We start from the raw sequence: 16871 nt of genomic DNA on the forward strand, positions 1-16871 counted from the left end.
CCCTCTCGGGGTTTGCACTGGTCCCCTTCTTTGGGACCTTCTGGGCCACACTGGGCTCCTCAGAGTGACCCTCTCTGGGGCTGGGGTCTATGCACCCGGCACACAACCCGGGGTCTCAGTTCCCCGCCCGCAACCCACTGGTTGCACTCCTCGCTGCCAGTTGCACCTTCACTGGTGCACAAGCTGCGCCTTCACTGGCGCTGGGGTCCCCATACCACTGAGGTACCTATGAGGACACTGCACCCTCTTGGCACTAGGGCACCCCACACTCTCTGGGGTCCCTATGAGGCCTCCTCCAACCCCTACAGCCTCACCCAAACCTCCGGGTTTAATACACAGAGCCAAACAAACTCAAAGCACAAGCCTCTAGGCTATAACATAACTACAAGCCGCATGGCCATAACTTAGTATCATGGCTCGAGCCTCCAGGGCTATCATGAGCTATACTTGCAATCTGACTTCTTTCCGCATCCTGACCGAGGCAGCTCCTGCCTCTCCGGTTGCTGGCAGGGAACTACCAACCTGGCCTCAGCCCTGAGCTTTATAAGAGCCAGGCCCTGCCTCCTACAGGCAGCTGGCTCCCCTTAGTTGCTCCGGCAACCCGCAGCTGCACTCGTTACCCTGGCAACCCTCAGCTGGGCTCCTTATGTCAGGCCAGGGCTCGTTAGGCTCTGCCAGGGCTCTCTCCCTGGCAGTTTCTCCTCTCTAGGAGCAGGCACCTAAGTATAAACAGTAAGAGATGGCTCATGTGCATGAGGCTAGTTAAGTGAAACTCCCAGCGTCAGTCCTAGAAAAACAAAAAATAAAAATATACATAACCAAAAGGGTGCATTCATTGAGCTAGAAAGGGTAGGATATTCAGGTAATATTTAGTAAATGACTACCTGTAAGCTGCAAACTGATTTTTCCCCCCATTGTGTGCACTCGTTTGCAGGAGTTGTTTTGATTATTTGGTACATTCAGAAGTTGATTAAAGTGAATCAGGGATCCAAAACTACACAATCAGGCACTAATTTTCCCAGACTCTTGAACAAAAGTTTTTTCATCCTGGGTAGCCCTTGCTTGCAGAAAAAATTTCACATTCTTAGTAAAACCACACCCTCTTCAGACTTCTCCTCAAGACAGTTTTCCTCTCTCTAAATGTCTTCCTGTGCTTCTGTCTGTCCTTTATCCTTCCATTTGCATCCTTTTTATTTTCATCCTTCCATGCCACCCCCTCTACATCCACCCCTGTGTATATACATATACATGTTCACATATGTGAACATTACTTTTATTGTAGAAAGGTGTAATTCCTTTGAAATTTTTGCTTTTAACATTTTAATGCCATTTTGAATAGATTTCTATTTACCAGATAATGCTTTTAGTGAAATACTAATGTTATTCAAACTTATTTATATACTACTTTTCACATTAAAATATGTCTTTGCAAAATTACTTATCTATAACTACTTTATTCTAGAGATATTGCAGATTCCTATATATTGACATACTACTTCAAATTAAGTAGCAGAAAAAAAATCTAGGAGCTGAAAAAAAATGATCAGGGCACGAATCCTCAGCTGCTAGAATCAGTTTTATACCCCCTGACCATGGTGGTATGGGTCTGTTTTGGTTTGTTTTAATTTCTGTAATCATTGTAATTCAGTGTACTTAAATTAGACTTTATTTTTACTATAATTCAGATCCTTGCCAAGAATAGAGACTTTTATGGGAATCGTCTTTATAAAACAGTAACAACAAAATGTGAGTAAATATTTGCAGTGATCTAGTTAATATTTTTATATCCAGGTTTATTTAAGAGACAGTGCATAATGTTAATATACATTTTAAGCTTTGCTGTTCTCATTTTTCCAAATAAAAACCCACACCTGCCAACCTTTAAGTTATTGCTCCTTAGTCAAATAAGTAATACTACTGATTAACAGTGAAGAATAAAAAATAACATTAATGAATATAACATCACTCAAATGTATACTAATTTAAATGTATACTAATTTAAATATATATTTTTCAAAAATATTTAAATATTGTTTTTCTGAATATGGCTCTCTAAGCCTGTCAGATTCTGATCATGAGTTAATGTGAACCTGAAAAGAATGAGTTAACATGCACAAGGAAAGAATAAGGCACAGACATCATGGTATGGTTAAATGGTTAGGACCTGGTTTAAAACTATTACATTACTGAGATAATGACTTCATGCTATTTCACAGTGATTTTTGACTTGCCCATGTGGCCCAGGTATAAGCTTGAAGGGATCTGTGAAGGCCATGCTTATTTGACTTGAAGCCAAGGTCCCAACCCACTTTCCTCCTCTATACCAGTGGTAGGTGAGATCATCTAGGCTAGGGACAGACATTACACATAAATCAGTTTAAATAATCAGAAACTGGTTTACACTTCTAACAGAGCAGATGTTCAGTGCACATAAACCAGTTTGAAAATGGCTGAAACCAGTTTGAGATAACCTGGTTGAATGTAGTATCAGACTTATCCCTGTTCTCAAAAAGATCTTCCCAGAGCCACCCATCCTAGCTTTCAAACAAGCACCAAACCTCGCCAACCTCATCACCAGAAGCAAACTTCCTCAAGCCCAGAACACACCAAAAGGATCCAGACGGTGCCATGACAAGAAATGCAAAACCTGCCAACACATCTCCACCATCCCCACTATTACTACACCCCACAACAGAGCCATCAGCATTCCTGGATCTTACAGCTGCACCTCCAGAAATGTAATATATCTCATCCAATGCACCAAATGCCCTGATGGAAAATACGTAGGAGAGACCAAACAACATCTGCGCACCAGAATGAATGCACACTGGAAATCTATCAAAGACAGAAATACCCAATTACCGGTGGGGGCACATTTCTCACAGGAGGGCCAGTCTCTCTCCAATCTCTCAGTCCTGATCCTCAAGGGAAACTTACACAACACTTCCCAGAGAGGAGCCTATGAGCTCCATTTCATCAACCTCCTGGATACTAGAGATCATGGACTAAACATAGACATTGGATTTTTGATACATTATAATCTGCCTGGCAACTGACTCCCCAGCCCAGCCCAGCCCAGCCCAGCCCCTGGCTTGTTTACTTTTGATTCCATCCAGGAAGAGCACACACCAACTGCTGAAACTTCCTTAGCCTGACGAAGGGTTTTTGAACTCGAAAGCTTGCTTAATAACTATTCTTCAACTATTTGGGTTGGTCTAATAAAAGATATCAAATTCACCCAAGGAACCTTGGATGACTATGTCCTTAAACCAACATGGCTACAACGTACACCCCTGTATCAGACTTAACTGATTTGGCTCAAACTGGTTTATGCAATGTCTGTCCCAGACCCCTTCCTGGTTTAAGATAAACCAGACTCCCCCAGCATCCCTGCATGCTCTCTGGGCTGGGTGGGGCTCTGCTTCACAGCAGAGCTGGCCTCTCCACTCTGCTCCCTTGCTGGAGATCTGGCAGAGACTGCAGGTGTCTGCCTGGCTTCTCCCTGCTAAGCAGGGATTATTCCTTCCTGCCCTTCTGCCTTACACCTCTCAGCATTAACTAGCAGACCACATGCTGGCTACAGTCCATGCTGTGGGAGATGACAAAGGTACACAAGCACAGAACTTTTGGGGGCTAATCAACAGGTAGCTGGTAATGTCCTTCCTTGGAAAATCTGTTTAAGAGCTTGAACTAATGCAGAGAGGCTTTGTTTTCTTAATGAGTTGATAATCACAGAGTTAGGGGTGATAAACATTCCCTGCTGGGCTGCTCAGAGTCAGGGGGAGGAGGGAGTATGGGTCACATCAAAGTGTCCTGCCAGGGCCTGGCCACACTACCCCTTGGCTTAGCTTCCCTGTGGAAGGGAAGAGAGGGCTGCTGTAGTGGCATGTAGAATGCAATAATCCAAGTTGGAATTTGACTAAGAATGGTCTTGTCTGTACTGAACCACTAAGCAGTAAGTATTTGGACTTAGTTACATGACACCAGTTTAAGAACGAAGGGATAAATACTATTTCCCTTTGTGCATTTAAATGGCAAGGGCATAGCTGAGTAACAGCAGTTTGGGGCTCTTGTATATAGTTTCTAGTGCAGCTCTGTGGGCAAACCTGCATGTGTCCACTAAACATGCCCAGTAGTCCTGGACTGCAATGGGGTAGCTGCACAGCAGCAGGCAGGGAAATCCCTCAAAATGTTTTTTGCTTAAAAACTGTGATGGGAGCCTGGGAAAGGAGGCAGGGGAGGTCCTTCCTACATTTTAGCTCAATACTCCTTTTGAAGCACCCACTGAACAGCAAGAAAATAGCAAATGACAAGATGTGTGGCAAAGTGAGGTGGCTGCTACTGTTCTATTTTATCCAATGAGTTCAAAATGCTAAATAAAGTGGGCCAGCTTCAAAAGGAGAGTAGATGTACCTTTTTCTCCATCCTGTGTGTTGGGCAGTTTGTTTTTCCATCAGGTGATATGGAATCTCATACTGTGTAAGTGACAGAAACTGCAGTTACAGAGCTGCATATGAAACATTAAGCACACAAAGTGAAACAGGCTTTGGCCCAAAAATAGTCAGTGTATCCACTCAAGCCAGAATCATGTAAAGAAACCTTGTAAGTACTTTAAAATTTATGATGTACATAATAGTAGCATCCTAAACCCTTTGTATGCCATTCCTGACTATGAATTCTGAGTGATTTCCAAATGCCATAAATGCATTGTGAACAGTAGGGCCCCAGTATTGGGCCTGTGCGAAGCAGCTAGCATTCGCTTTGGATTCAGCTGATTTGGGGGACAGTGATTCGATTTGGTGATTCACATCACTGTCCTGATTCAATTTGGCCAAATCTGATTCGGAGATTCAGCTGCTGCTGAATCTCTGAGTCTCCGATTCAGCCAGGCAAAGCCCATCCCCCGCCCACTCTCCCAGTCTGACAATGAGTGTCCTGCCTGCCCCAGTTCCCGGCTTTTGGGGAAAAAAAAGCCCTGGCTCACCGGGTGCAGCTGGGTGGGGGGCAATCTCCACTGCCCCCCACTGCCCCATGCTGCATGGGAAGCTCTTCCATGAGCCCCCTGAACCCCCAAGGCTGCCACAGGAGTGTTGAATCCTGGGCTTTACTCGTGAGTTTTTTTTCTCTTAAAGGGCCGGAGCATCTGACACGGGTGGGGCATCTGTGGTGGGGCTCAGGGAGTGAGGGGGGTCTGGGGGCTCATGCAGAGCCTCCCATGCAGCATTGGGGCAGTGGGAGGAAGTGGGGATCACCCCCCCCCCCATGGAAGCACCCAGTGAGCACCAGCTTTTCATTAAAGGGCCAGGAGCTGGGATGGGCAGGGGCATCCATGGGGGGCTGAGGGAGGGGGCAGGGGCATGGGGGGGTTGAGGAGGTTGACAGTGATCCCCCTATGTTCCCCTCCCCCAGCCCCCCACCCCCACCCCAGGTACTTACCAGCTTGGAGTCAGCTGCAGCTCCCTGTTGCAGCCACTGAAGACTGCCCCAATCATCAAAGCTCTTTGAATCTTTTCCAAAGATCTGGAGAGCTTTGAATCAATTTGGACCTTAAAATTTGTCCACTGATTCGATTCAGATTCCGAGATTTGGCCACCAACTCAGGCCGAATCTTGTCCAAATCGAATTGCCACCTGAAACTTCGCACAGTCCTACCCAGTATATCTATGCGCATATATATAAACATATAAAAAGGTCAATGCAATTGTTATAAAATTTCTGATTGTTTGTTAAAAAGAAGTTAAAATAGATATACTCTTTCTTATTTTTGTTGACAGATAATTCTAAAGCCCTGATTATATTCTTGGCATTCTTGATTATTGTCACATCAATTGCCTTGCTTCTAGTTCTGTACAAAATCTATAATCTTCACAAAGACAGCTTACGGTAAGTTTCACATTTTAATTTTTTTTTTAAGAAGTATAAAAGGCAGATTTTGAATATAGTGCTAAAAATTTAAAAATGAAAATCAAATATTTCATTTGATATTTGAAAAAGAAACTCTTGATTTAGAAATCAGTGCAAGTGAAACCAAACAGGTATGTGGGATGGCTTACATAGCAGTGGCTATAATGTGGACTCTGAATAATGTGCAACAGGATATCTCTGATTTGATCTGATACAGGTTGCAAAAAGCTGGTGAGATAAATATAAAATTATGTCTACAGTATTTTCATTAATAAACATGGCATGTCCATATTATTTTTCATCCTGAGTATTGATAAATTACTGATTCATTAACTACTCAGAATCTTGAAATGTTTATGAATTTTCTTGACATTTCTATAAAGACAGATTCATGTGAGAACATGTACCACCTATTTTTTAACTGTTCACCATTCATTAATATTAGCTTCTAAAAGGCTTGGTGTGGGGAGACAACTCTAAGTATAAATCACTTTTTGCGTCTTTCTGATCCTAGAATCACTGAATATTCATATAATTTAGGGATCCCAATCCCCTTGGAATCAATCTAACTATGTGCAGATATATTAATCTTGTCTGAAGATCAAAACTATTATACTAGTTTAATAATCAGGCAGGGGATTGGAGCTTTCTAGAGTCTTGTATAATTTGCTGTGATTGTTCCATCTATCTACTCTAATCCATCATAGGTGGAAGATGAAGTACAGTAATAGCTGTGTTTTCACTCAAGGGTAACGTTTAGTTTTATTTACATACAGTGGGATAGGAGCACACAGACACGATTGTGGAAACAAATCAGATGACATGTACTCCTTCCTCTATAAAGCAATAAACTTGTATGTCTGTCCATGCCTTATGATTGTCAAATTAATTGCTTCCTTTACATGCACTGTACATTTCAAAGCCTTATAAATGTTTATGTTTCTTATAGGAGTTCATCTGAAGATGTGGGGCTTGTTAGAGGTAAGTACCTTTTTCACTACGTTTTGCAAGTGAAAATGTGAAATATTAGACAAATGCTTAATTCCAAGTCACAGCCTTCCACACTTTACCCAGTTAATTTCTGTCTAACACATATTGGGAGCATCTAGATGTGCTGTTAATGCAGTGCAGTTTGCGCCACAGTTTATTGCTCCACCATAGGATAGTACTTGTGTCTGCTAGTAGCTAGTTTACTCTAGCTTAATAGCACTGCACATGTAGTAGCAATTCTGTATTAGAACAATTCAATGTTGCCAAGGCCAAAAAAAATAAGTTAATGAATAGAGTCCAAATGTTGTTGTGGCAGGTCCCGGCCACAGGGGTAGTCATGATGCCCCCTGTTGGCTGTGTGGCTCTTGCCTGGCTCTGTCTCTAATATAACCTTCCCTCGATTGCTCACCCACCACACCTTGTTCTTAATAAAGGTTAAATGAGGAAGTCTGCCCATGGGCCTTAGTGAGCCTTAGTCCATACAAATCACCACCAGGTCTCTAGCAATCTTAATTCAGCCCTTAAGCAAAATGGGCCCTCTGGCCTGTCCATGTCCCCACAGGGTACCTGTCACTTTAAAGGCTAATTGTGTATCTGTGCCCCTCCAGGGAACCAGTAGCTTTAAGGGCTCATTATGTGGTTCCGTTCACACCTACACTATACCTTATATAGGTGTTATTGTACAGCAGGGGCAGGCAATTATTTGCGCTTGCAGGCCACATAGGCAATTCTGGGGAGCTGCTGCAGGCTGGTCTGCAACTTGCCTCCCAGCTTCCTGCAAGACCCTGGAGCCTGTGTGCCCTGCAGCTTCTCCCCACCACCACCAACAGTGCACAACCCCAGTCCCAAATCTGGCCTGCCCTGCACCTGCTCTAGCTCACTTGCCCACATTGAACAATGACAGCAGCTGGGCAGAAGCTGCTGCTCAGGGTGGGGAAAAAGCAGCCTCTCTTTTGCTGGTGCTGGGCTCTTCTTGCTGCAGCTGCCCAGAGCAATGCCTAGGCTGCCCTATGGCTCCTCTCCACGGCCATCACTGATGCCTCCGGGCCACCCAGCAGGGCAGCGGTCACAGTGCAGAGGAGCAGCAGGGCAGCCCAGATGCAGGCTCCAGGTGGCTACAGCAAGAAGGACCTGGTAGCAGTGAGGGGGAGGGGCCGCTTTTCCTGCATGCTGAGCAGCAGCTTCTGCCTGGCCACTGACTGCTGCTGCTGCTGCTGCTGCTGCTGCTGCTCAGCATGGGTGGGTGAGTTCGAGTCCAGAGCAGGCATGGAGCAGGTTGGGGTTAGGGCTGTGTGCATGGGTACTGGCTGGTCCAGAGCTGGTTCACTTCACTGGGCCAAGTCTGGAGTGGGTGTGGGGTGGGTCAGGGGGGATGTGTGCATAGGTCCCTGCCAGTAACATGGGGTACAGCTTCCACAGGAGCTGCTGGTGCCCAGTGTTTTAGAAACTCTTGTATTTAGGTACTGAAATATGGATGTAGGAACAAAACATTAAACTCCCATAAATTTAACAACCCACGAATGCCCAAAACTTCAATTATGGGCATTTAGGTTTATGCATTTAGGTGCATAAATTGAAATAGACCTTTATTTGTCTTGATTTTTCTCTATTATCTCTTGATTTTTCTCTATTATCTCTTACTGTAAACAACACTCCTTATCAAGGCCTGGGCTAAAAGGCTCAATGTTAGTATAGGCGAAGGAGGCCAATAAGACTAAGACCTCTATAAGGCAAATGACTGTACAACAGGGGTGAGAAAAATACAACCTGCAGGCTTGATTCTACCCCCAGAGGGACTTTGTCCAGCCTGAGGCGGGTCCGTTGGTCCCGCCAGTTCCAGATGCCATCTGCCCCATGGCATGTCCCACCATCCCCTGAGCATGCAGTGGGGCTGGGGATAGCAACAGCAGCAGCTAAAAGGAGCTGCTGCTGCCTGGGCTGCCAAGAAAGGAAGTTCAGCTGTGGAGGTGCCTCAGCCCCTCTGCGTCCTAAGCGGGTGGCGGGACACACCACAGGCTGGATGGTGCATGGGCCTGGTGGAACTAAGGGACCCACCACAGGCTGGACACAGTCCTGATCTAGCCTGTAGGCCATATTTTGCCCACCTCTGTTGTACAACTTTCAGGGATCTTGACCTTATTGGCCACCTCCCCCTATAGTCTCGCTGAGCCTTTTAGCTGAGGCCCATGATAATGGACTAGGCTTCTAGGCTTGAGCCTACCTGGCTGCAAGTCTCTGACTGTGTCAGTCTCTGACAGTGGGCCCTCTTGGACCTTTGGCCCCTCCTAAGCCAGTTGAGATCTCCAGGCTCCCCTGCTCTGGCAATCCTCAACTGTGGTCCCTCATGGACCATTAGCCTCTCCTGGGCCCTGGACCTAGCCCTGCTCTTAGACCACTTGAAACTTCCGGACTCTCTGGCATGACTGGCCCCCTTGGGCTTGGTCTCCAGCCATGGCCTCTTCTGGGCCCTGGCCCCACTCCTGGACTTGTTGGGACCTCCAGACTCCCCAGCCTTGGCAGTATCTGTCTGTAGCCCCTCCTGTCAGCTACACACAGTCCCCCTCTGGGTTTGTGGACCCCCCACAGACCCTCTCTGGGCTCTTAGACCATTGGGTCCCACTCACTCCCCCCCCCACCCCAGACTACCAGGTCCCTGAGTAGGCCTTGAGTTTACTTAATAAAACTTAATAAAAAGACTTATGCTCTCTGTCAGATGCACAAACCCTCTCTACACCAGTTGGCCTGTCACGAGTATATGAAGTGAGGGGTTGGAACTTGACTAAAAGTTTTCAAAATAAGGAAAACCTTGTATTTATTTGTTTGGCACCAAATCTATTTCTGTACCTCAGACATTGGCCATAATATGACCACAGCAGACCTCTAGACACTCTTATGAGGCTCATCTGTGAACCAAATTCCCCTCCAAAAAGACCTTTCCACAAGTGAAGAACTAAGCATCAATATGAAATTCCTCTGTGCTCAGTTGTAAAGACTTTTTTGACATACCATCCTTCTGCTTACTGTATCTGGTAGCCCACTTGCTCTTAATCTTTCACATTGGTGTTTGCATTAACTTTTGCTCCCCAGCCATATTATTACTACAGGAGACTCCTATAACAAGTACATAACCTCTGAAAAAAGGTATAGGTTCAGCCAACACCAGAAAACTTTCCAAAAAATAAATCCTGGAAGGCAACTCAAGCACACTAAGGAGCCCTAGAGCAATTTTTATTGCTCTTAAAAATAGGAAGGAAAGGCTAGTCATAGGATTGATAGGTGGTACCTACTAATTCCAGATTGGGGAGAAATTATTGTTTTAAATTGTTAAAGTAGGCAATCCCAAGAGACTATTTTGTTTAGCATGGGAAATGTGGCACAATTAGATTGCCTGTGATATTAAAAAGAAATTGGGTTGACTGGGATTATCAATCAAAATTCTGGGAAATTTCTTGTATGAACTAATTGTTCCAATTCAGGTTTTATTTTTAATTCTGAAAGGGTAATTTTTGTCCTCTTGTGCTTTCTGTTTTCTTCAGTTCAAAAACCAAGGGGAAGGCAATTATATATTGTAATATATATACAGATTACAGCTGAGTTTCCATTGTACACATGTTGCTGCTTTTTACATGACTGATGTATGCTATTGATAAACTCAAAATATATACTCCCATATATTATGAACATGTTGAAAGAAAGCAAAACTATCTCTGGCTATAGCATTAATTATACTAAATGGAAAGTGATATCATTTTCAAATCCATTTTCATTGCCATATGGAATAATACAAGAATGTATCTTGTCAGAATAAAAAAGAATAAGATTGATTATTGTTCTCTGTATATTTTCCTTATAGCTAATTTGAGCTCAGAGACTATGCAGGGGGAAATTTTGAAAGATTGGCAATGTTTTTTATTATTTTCTGTGGAAAAGTTTTGTAAGTGCTTTGCATACTGGTATATTTTACTGGAGCTAGTAAATGGCTAATTAGAATGTAATAAAGGAAACAGCACCATGTCATCATTGTGTCTGCTTTGCTGTCATCTATGGGCCAGGTTTAGAAGTTGCAGTGACCCCATACCCCATCACTTACCAGATAACTTCTGCATACAGAGAGAGTCAGTTGCTTTCTCTCTGTGCAGTCTTTTTTGGTGGGTGTCCCCCTAAAGTTGGAGGGGTTTAGTTCCTTTTGGAGCCTTTACTTACTGGTGAGAGGCCAGAGTTTTATGCTATACCCATCTTTGGTTTGGTATGACTGACTGTTCCTATTCTTTTGTTAACACATTATGCTATAGAATAAATGTAATTACTGAAATATTCAAACTAATACAATAAATATCAAATACATATTTACATAGTTAAAGATGATGAAAAGCAGCTGCTGAACATAGAGCCCATTCCTGCAGAACTGTTGTTGGAAAACTACAAGAGAAAGATTGCTGATGAAGGAAGACTATTCCTGGATGAATTTCAGGTTTGTGACCAGTTAGAAATGGAACATGCATCCCAAACCAGCTACTTTGGAAAATGCCATTAAAAAGAATCTGCCACATTAGATAGCCAAACCATTTGCACCAAATTATAAAATAATCTAAGACAAAGAGCTGAATCCTTATTTCAGGTCATATGACTGTGTATCGACTCTCGTCATTGATTCCATCACTCTTGTTTGGGTGTGTGATTTGCTCATTGTTTAATCAGTGACAAAAGTCAAATGTATAGCTTCAGTTTTCTTTTTCAAGAGCATTTATATTATGTATCTTTTGCCTTGTCATACCAAAATAGCTTCAGACAACATGAATTTCTTCCAAATTTGGTTTCAGACGGCCTTGTTATCTGTATAAAATACATTGTGAATGATGAGCAGAAATTAACATAAACAAAAATACAGGAACGTAGCTAGATCTGATTTACACTCATGCAGTCATATTGATATGAACACGCTTGCATGGAATTTGATCCCTTTTGATCACATAACACACTGTTGTTTGAGTTTTGTGTATGTACAGTAAATAAAATATAGTAAATAATGACTTTTGGAGAGAAATTTATGTGGTAGCTTTCTTAAAGGTCTTGTACTATAACCCCGTTCTATCTAAACAATCAACCTAAGATACACTTGACATGTCCTTCATCTGCAGGCTATTAGAAGACTCTTTCAGAGAAGAAACCCTAGTATGAGTGGACTTTTGCCCCTTAACTAGATCATTTTCCTGAGTACTTTGTTACATGTGAAAAGAGTCAAACTGCAGAGCAAATATTTGTATGTGGAAACATAAAACAATAGTCAAAATGTATATATGTATGTAAACAAGTTATCAGTGTGCACAAACAGCTAATTCAGTGCCAAGTAATGAAAAATTTTCTCGTACAGGAAAACAGCTTTAATTATGGAAAGTCAGCCCATTCCTACAGAATATAGACTGCAGAATGAAAATATAATTGTCATCTAATATCCAATTAAGGTTCAAGGTAACCTTATTCAGGTTTCTAAATCCATACTTAGGAATAACTGATCTGAAAAAATGACAGCATTCTGCAGCTTCCACGGGAGCTGCTGGACATTGCTTGGTGCCTTGTGTTTTAGAAACTCTGGTATGTAGGTACTGAAATATGGATATAGGAACAAAATGTTAAACTCCCATAAATTAAACAACCCATGAGTGCCCAAAACTTCAGTTACAAGGTTGTATATATATCATTTAGGTGCAAAAAGTGAAATAGGTCTTTCTAGAAAGGCATATTTTTCTATATTATTTCTTATTGTAATCCACACTTCACAAGGAATATTACAAATGCCACTGGCCAAGAATTAAAAAACAACAAAAAACTCCTCATCAAAGCAAGGCATTTCATTGCATAAATAGTTCTCCCTCTGGGGAGGGATGAGAGAGCAAACCACATATGATAGATGTTAACTATGTTGCTCAATGCAGTTCTGTAATGCTCTCTGGCACCAAGGTAATGAGCATTACTTAAAAGCTTACCTAAAAAAGAATAAAATTAGATAAAAAATTGCCATTATCTCCAAATGTAGTAGTTTATTTAAAACAAAGTGCAAGAAAACATTGAGTGGCTGCTGTCAAGTTGTGCCAGATCCTGCCCTGCCTGTCAATGCAAACCAATTATACAAGGAGGCTTATATCCAGTTTTGGATTTCTCAGATTAAAAAGAACCCTAAAAACCTTTAGGATTTAAATTAGAAGTTTTTTATTATCGTTGTTTGTTTGTTTCATTAGAGTTTATCAGAGCCTGAGGTATCAACAAGAGACCTTTTATGTTGGTACTGAAGGCAGAGCTTCTTTATCAGTCCTTTGAAGGTGAGAGAAGCATCTCTTCATTTCATGAAAAAATATGTTAATGTTTATATCCCTTAATAAACTTTAAAAGTGAATCAGCAGGAATTAAGGTACTCTTGTGGAAAACAGACTAGGTTCCAAACTTTCATTAGGAACTAATGTGAATTTTGTTGTCCATTTTTAGGTTAATTAAAAATCATATTGTATATTACAGAGTATTCCAAGAATTTTCAGTAAGTTTTCAGTTAAGGAAGCACGCAAAAACTGTAACCAGAATAAAAACCGTTACATCGATATTCTCCCATGTAAGTATTCATTACGAATTCTCTATACTGTATGAATGTTTTCTTGTTTTCATTTATCTCAGTTTATGGAAACAACATGTTAATTTTATCATTTTTTAAATTATCTAAACAGATGATTATAACCGTGTTGAACTCTCAGAAATAATGGGGGAACCAGGATCGGACTATATAAATGCAAGCTATATAGATGTGAGTGACTTTTGGTAAAACTAAACAATTTTACTACAATTGAACAATTGAAAAAAATGTTTATCTTCTTTCCTTTTAACCAAATACATTTGATTGATTGTTCTGGAATGAAACTTGTTAATTGTTTAGCTCTTTCTGTCCTTATTCTACAGTTGGTATTATCAAATTCATTCCCATGTTATATGTGAAATATATACATTTCTCATGTGGGAAACCTTTTCATCTTGTTTATCCTTATTTTTATTAGGGCTTCAAGGAACCAAGAAAGTACATTGCAGCACAAGGTAAAACTTTACATTTTTTATTTAAATCATTCTCTAGTTACCTTCTGATCAAGGTGGTGGAATCAATCACATGAATATATTTAGCAAAAAAGGGGGCAACTGAAGAAGGATGGATTTTATTAAATAGTAAAGGGATGCAGGTTAGTTTTGGTTTGGGGAGTTATCACTTTTCAGGAGCAGAAAGGAACTTTTGTATCTCATGCTTCATATATTTAATTAAGAGGATTTAGTTGTATGCTACAGAGGTTTTGCACTTCTCAGTTAGGAAAGAAAAAGTTTTAGAAGTTTTTAAAATTACATATGCTAATGATAGGAGAGTCATAGAATCGTTTAATTTAGGCTAATGTTGCATGTCCAGTACTTGGCTTCTGAGCCTATATGATTAAGTATGGTAACTAAATCATAGTCTTTCAGTGTTTCTTGAGTCTTTGAAAGAGTCATCTTATCAAAGACTTTGTATGCTAGGTCCCAAGGATGAGACTACTGATGATTTTTGGAGAATGATCTGGGAACAGAAGGCGACAATTATTGTCATGGTGACTCGCTGTGAGGAAGGAAACAGGGTGAGGACTATATCTGTTTATAAATCACTTGGTTACTGTATACGGTAGGTCACTCTGCTTTGGTTAACTATGCCTTTTGTTTCTTTTAGTATTTTTTCTGTGTTCAAATGTTTCTTTTAAGTCCCTTAGCATCCTTGTTTGCTGCTCTCTTCTTGTCTTAGACTCTCTGACATTTATATGTTTGATTTTCAGCCTTATCAGTAATTCCATCTGAAGCAAAGGCTTGAGGAATAAGGAATTAAGTTTCACCTTCTTGCTGATAAACCCATAAGTACAGGGATTTATTTTAAGCTACTGGACTTAGAATTTGTTGCATTAGAGTAAAATCCCTCCCTTTGTAGATTTGTGACAACATTCACCTTCTGAGATGAGAATGTAGATTAGTACAATATTCCTTGTTCTGGACATGCTGCTAATAGAGTTGAAGGACAGTTGAGCAAGGGCTGATGTACGTGGAGGAGCATGATTAGGGTGTCTGCTTGCTAGAAAATTTAAGCAAGAGTCACATACAGCCTGTCACAGACTGGCTAGGTGCTGTGAGTGTATCAGCTGTTAGGCTTCTGGGTTCGGGATCAAGGAGGCGAATTGGGAGTGAAGTAAAGGCAAATTTACTTATAGCTTAGCATACAACAGTTAACAGAAAGGTTAATGTGACAAACAGATAGTATAGTAATAAAGAGCTAATAGTGAATAATAACAACAGATAGACAGAATGACAAAGAGTTCCCACATGGGGTTGGCAACTTATTGGCAGTCCCTCTATGCCAGGTGCGCACCAAGTTGTTCCAGCAAAGTCAGGCATCCCCAATCAACGCTGTCCGAGGGGTCACCGGGAAGATCCCTTGGTCTGGATCCGGTCCTCACTCACACTGGGAGTCTGGGGTCCAGGCTTGGTACAGCGATGGGCCTTCTGTCCCATCCTTCTAACTGGTCACTTGACATGCACATTCCTTTATGCCTTATCTTATGCTAATCTGTTGGCTTTAGAGCCACTCACAATCTTCCCCTATAGCTGTTACCCTATGGGATCAAAAGGTGTTAGAAATTATCATGCAAGGTTACTGCCCGAACTCGGGTTCACCCAATAAGCAAATTACACCACATTACTTTGAGGTTTGAAATTAGCATTACTTTGCCCAAGCTCAGCCCCTTAGTTTCTTATTCCTGGATTCCTTGGAATGTGCTAATTATATTAGGTGGTCAGATCTTGTTATGGCTGACCAACCTGTTAAATCAGTTAATCTTGTATCTCTCCTTGTTTTGGGGGCCAATGATCAGGGCAAACAGTTAGATTCAATACTTTGGTTAAATTACGACAGACAAATTCCACTTGTGGGTTGCAAACTTGCAAGCTTTGCATTAGCTAATCTTACCTGCTAAACAATTGCCTGGAGGTCTCCAAGAGCATATATTTATTGCTCATGATAGTAACCCCTCTGGTTCTGGCCAACACAACAGCCACAACCTTAATTGCCATTTTCAGATGGCAACAATGGCCTCTACCACTTAGTGGATAGACTGCTTTCCAATCTTGTACATAAATTCTGTGGACAAAACCTGCAAGCTTTATGCATTACAGCAGCACCTGGCCCTTTTTATGCTTAAATCAGTGATGAACTCTGTACAAAATTAATTACATGCATCTCATAAGCTGAAATTATACTAGTTTATAAGTTATGGTTTTCTTTTATTTCAGGCATTCTTCAAAATATACTCTCTGTCAACCAGATATTGCGCCTTTAATTATGTACTATGTATTTTATAGAACAAATGTGCCCAGTACTGGCCATCCATGGAGGATGACACTGCAACTTTTGGGGATATCGTTGTGAAGATAAATGAAATTAAAACGTGCCCTGACTACATCATCCAAAAACTGAATATTACCAATGTGAGTTGTTTTATTAACACAAAGATGTTCTGAATTGATTTGCATGCTTATAGTACAAAGACATTATTATAAAAGTCTTCTAAAACACCAGTTAATGGGAATGGAAGACATTTCTCCTGCTTTTGCCAAACAACCTAAGACAACACCAGGTAGATGCTGGGTGATATAATATTGCAAATATGCAATGGAAATACATTTCCTAACTAATTTTCCCTGCCCATTGGTTTCAATGTTATCTTTGTCTTGTAAATTGATGGCAAGATTGTGGCTCCTAGAGCAGCATTGTCTACCATTATAGTAAATATAGAAGGAGACAATTAAAGGCCATTTTGAAACAAGTAGAGTGTCAACAAACCAAATCCATATTGCGTCCACGTTTGTGTCTTTTAGGCCTTATTCTGCTACTCTTGAGCAGAAGCTTTACTCTAGAGGGTAATCCATGTACAACA

At 41.4% G+C, this 16871-nt stretch overlaps 1 protein-coding gene across 3 annotated transcripts in view; it reads left to right on the forward strand.

Annotated features, from left to right (window-relative positions):
- The window catches only part of PTPRC (protein tyrosine phosphatase receptor type C), a 140778-nt gene that overhangs the window by 105256 nt on the left and 18651 nt on the right, over positions 1-16871 (forward strand). For all 3 annotated transcript variants that reach the window (XM_059728438.1, XM_059728439.1, XM_059728437.1), the window contains 9 exons: positions 1686-1746; positions 5775-5883; positions 6854-6885; positions 11250-11365; positions 13405-13495; positions 13608-13684; positions 13932-13968; positions 14434-14531; positions 16297-16422. In XM_059728438.1, coding sequence (XP_059584421.1) covers positions 1686-1746; positions 5775-5883; positions 6854-6885; positions 11250-11365; positions 13405-13495; positions 13608-13684; positions 13932-13968; positions 14434-14531; positions 16297-16422 — 747 coding nt within the window. The remainder of the gene's footprint in view (positions 1-1685; positions 1747-5774; positions 5884-6853; positions 6886-11249; positions 11366-13404; positions 13496-13607; positions 13685-13931; positions 13969-14433; positions 14532-16296; positions 16423-16871) is intronic.

This window comes from Alligator mississippiensis, chromosome 5, assembly GCF_030867095.1.
Source record: "Alligator mississippiensis isolate rAllMis1 chromosome 5, rAllMis1, whole genome shotgun sequence".
Taxonomy (NCBI): Eukaryota; Metazoa; Chordata; order Crocodylia; family Alligatoridae; genus Alligator; species Alligator mississippiensis.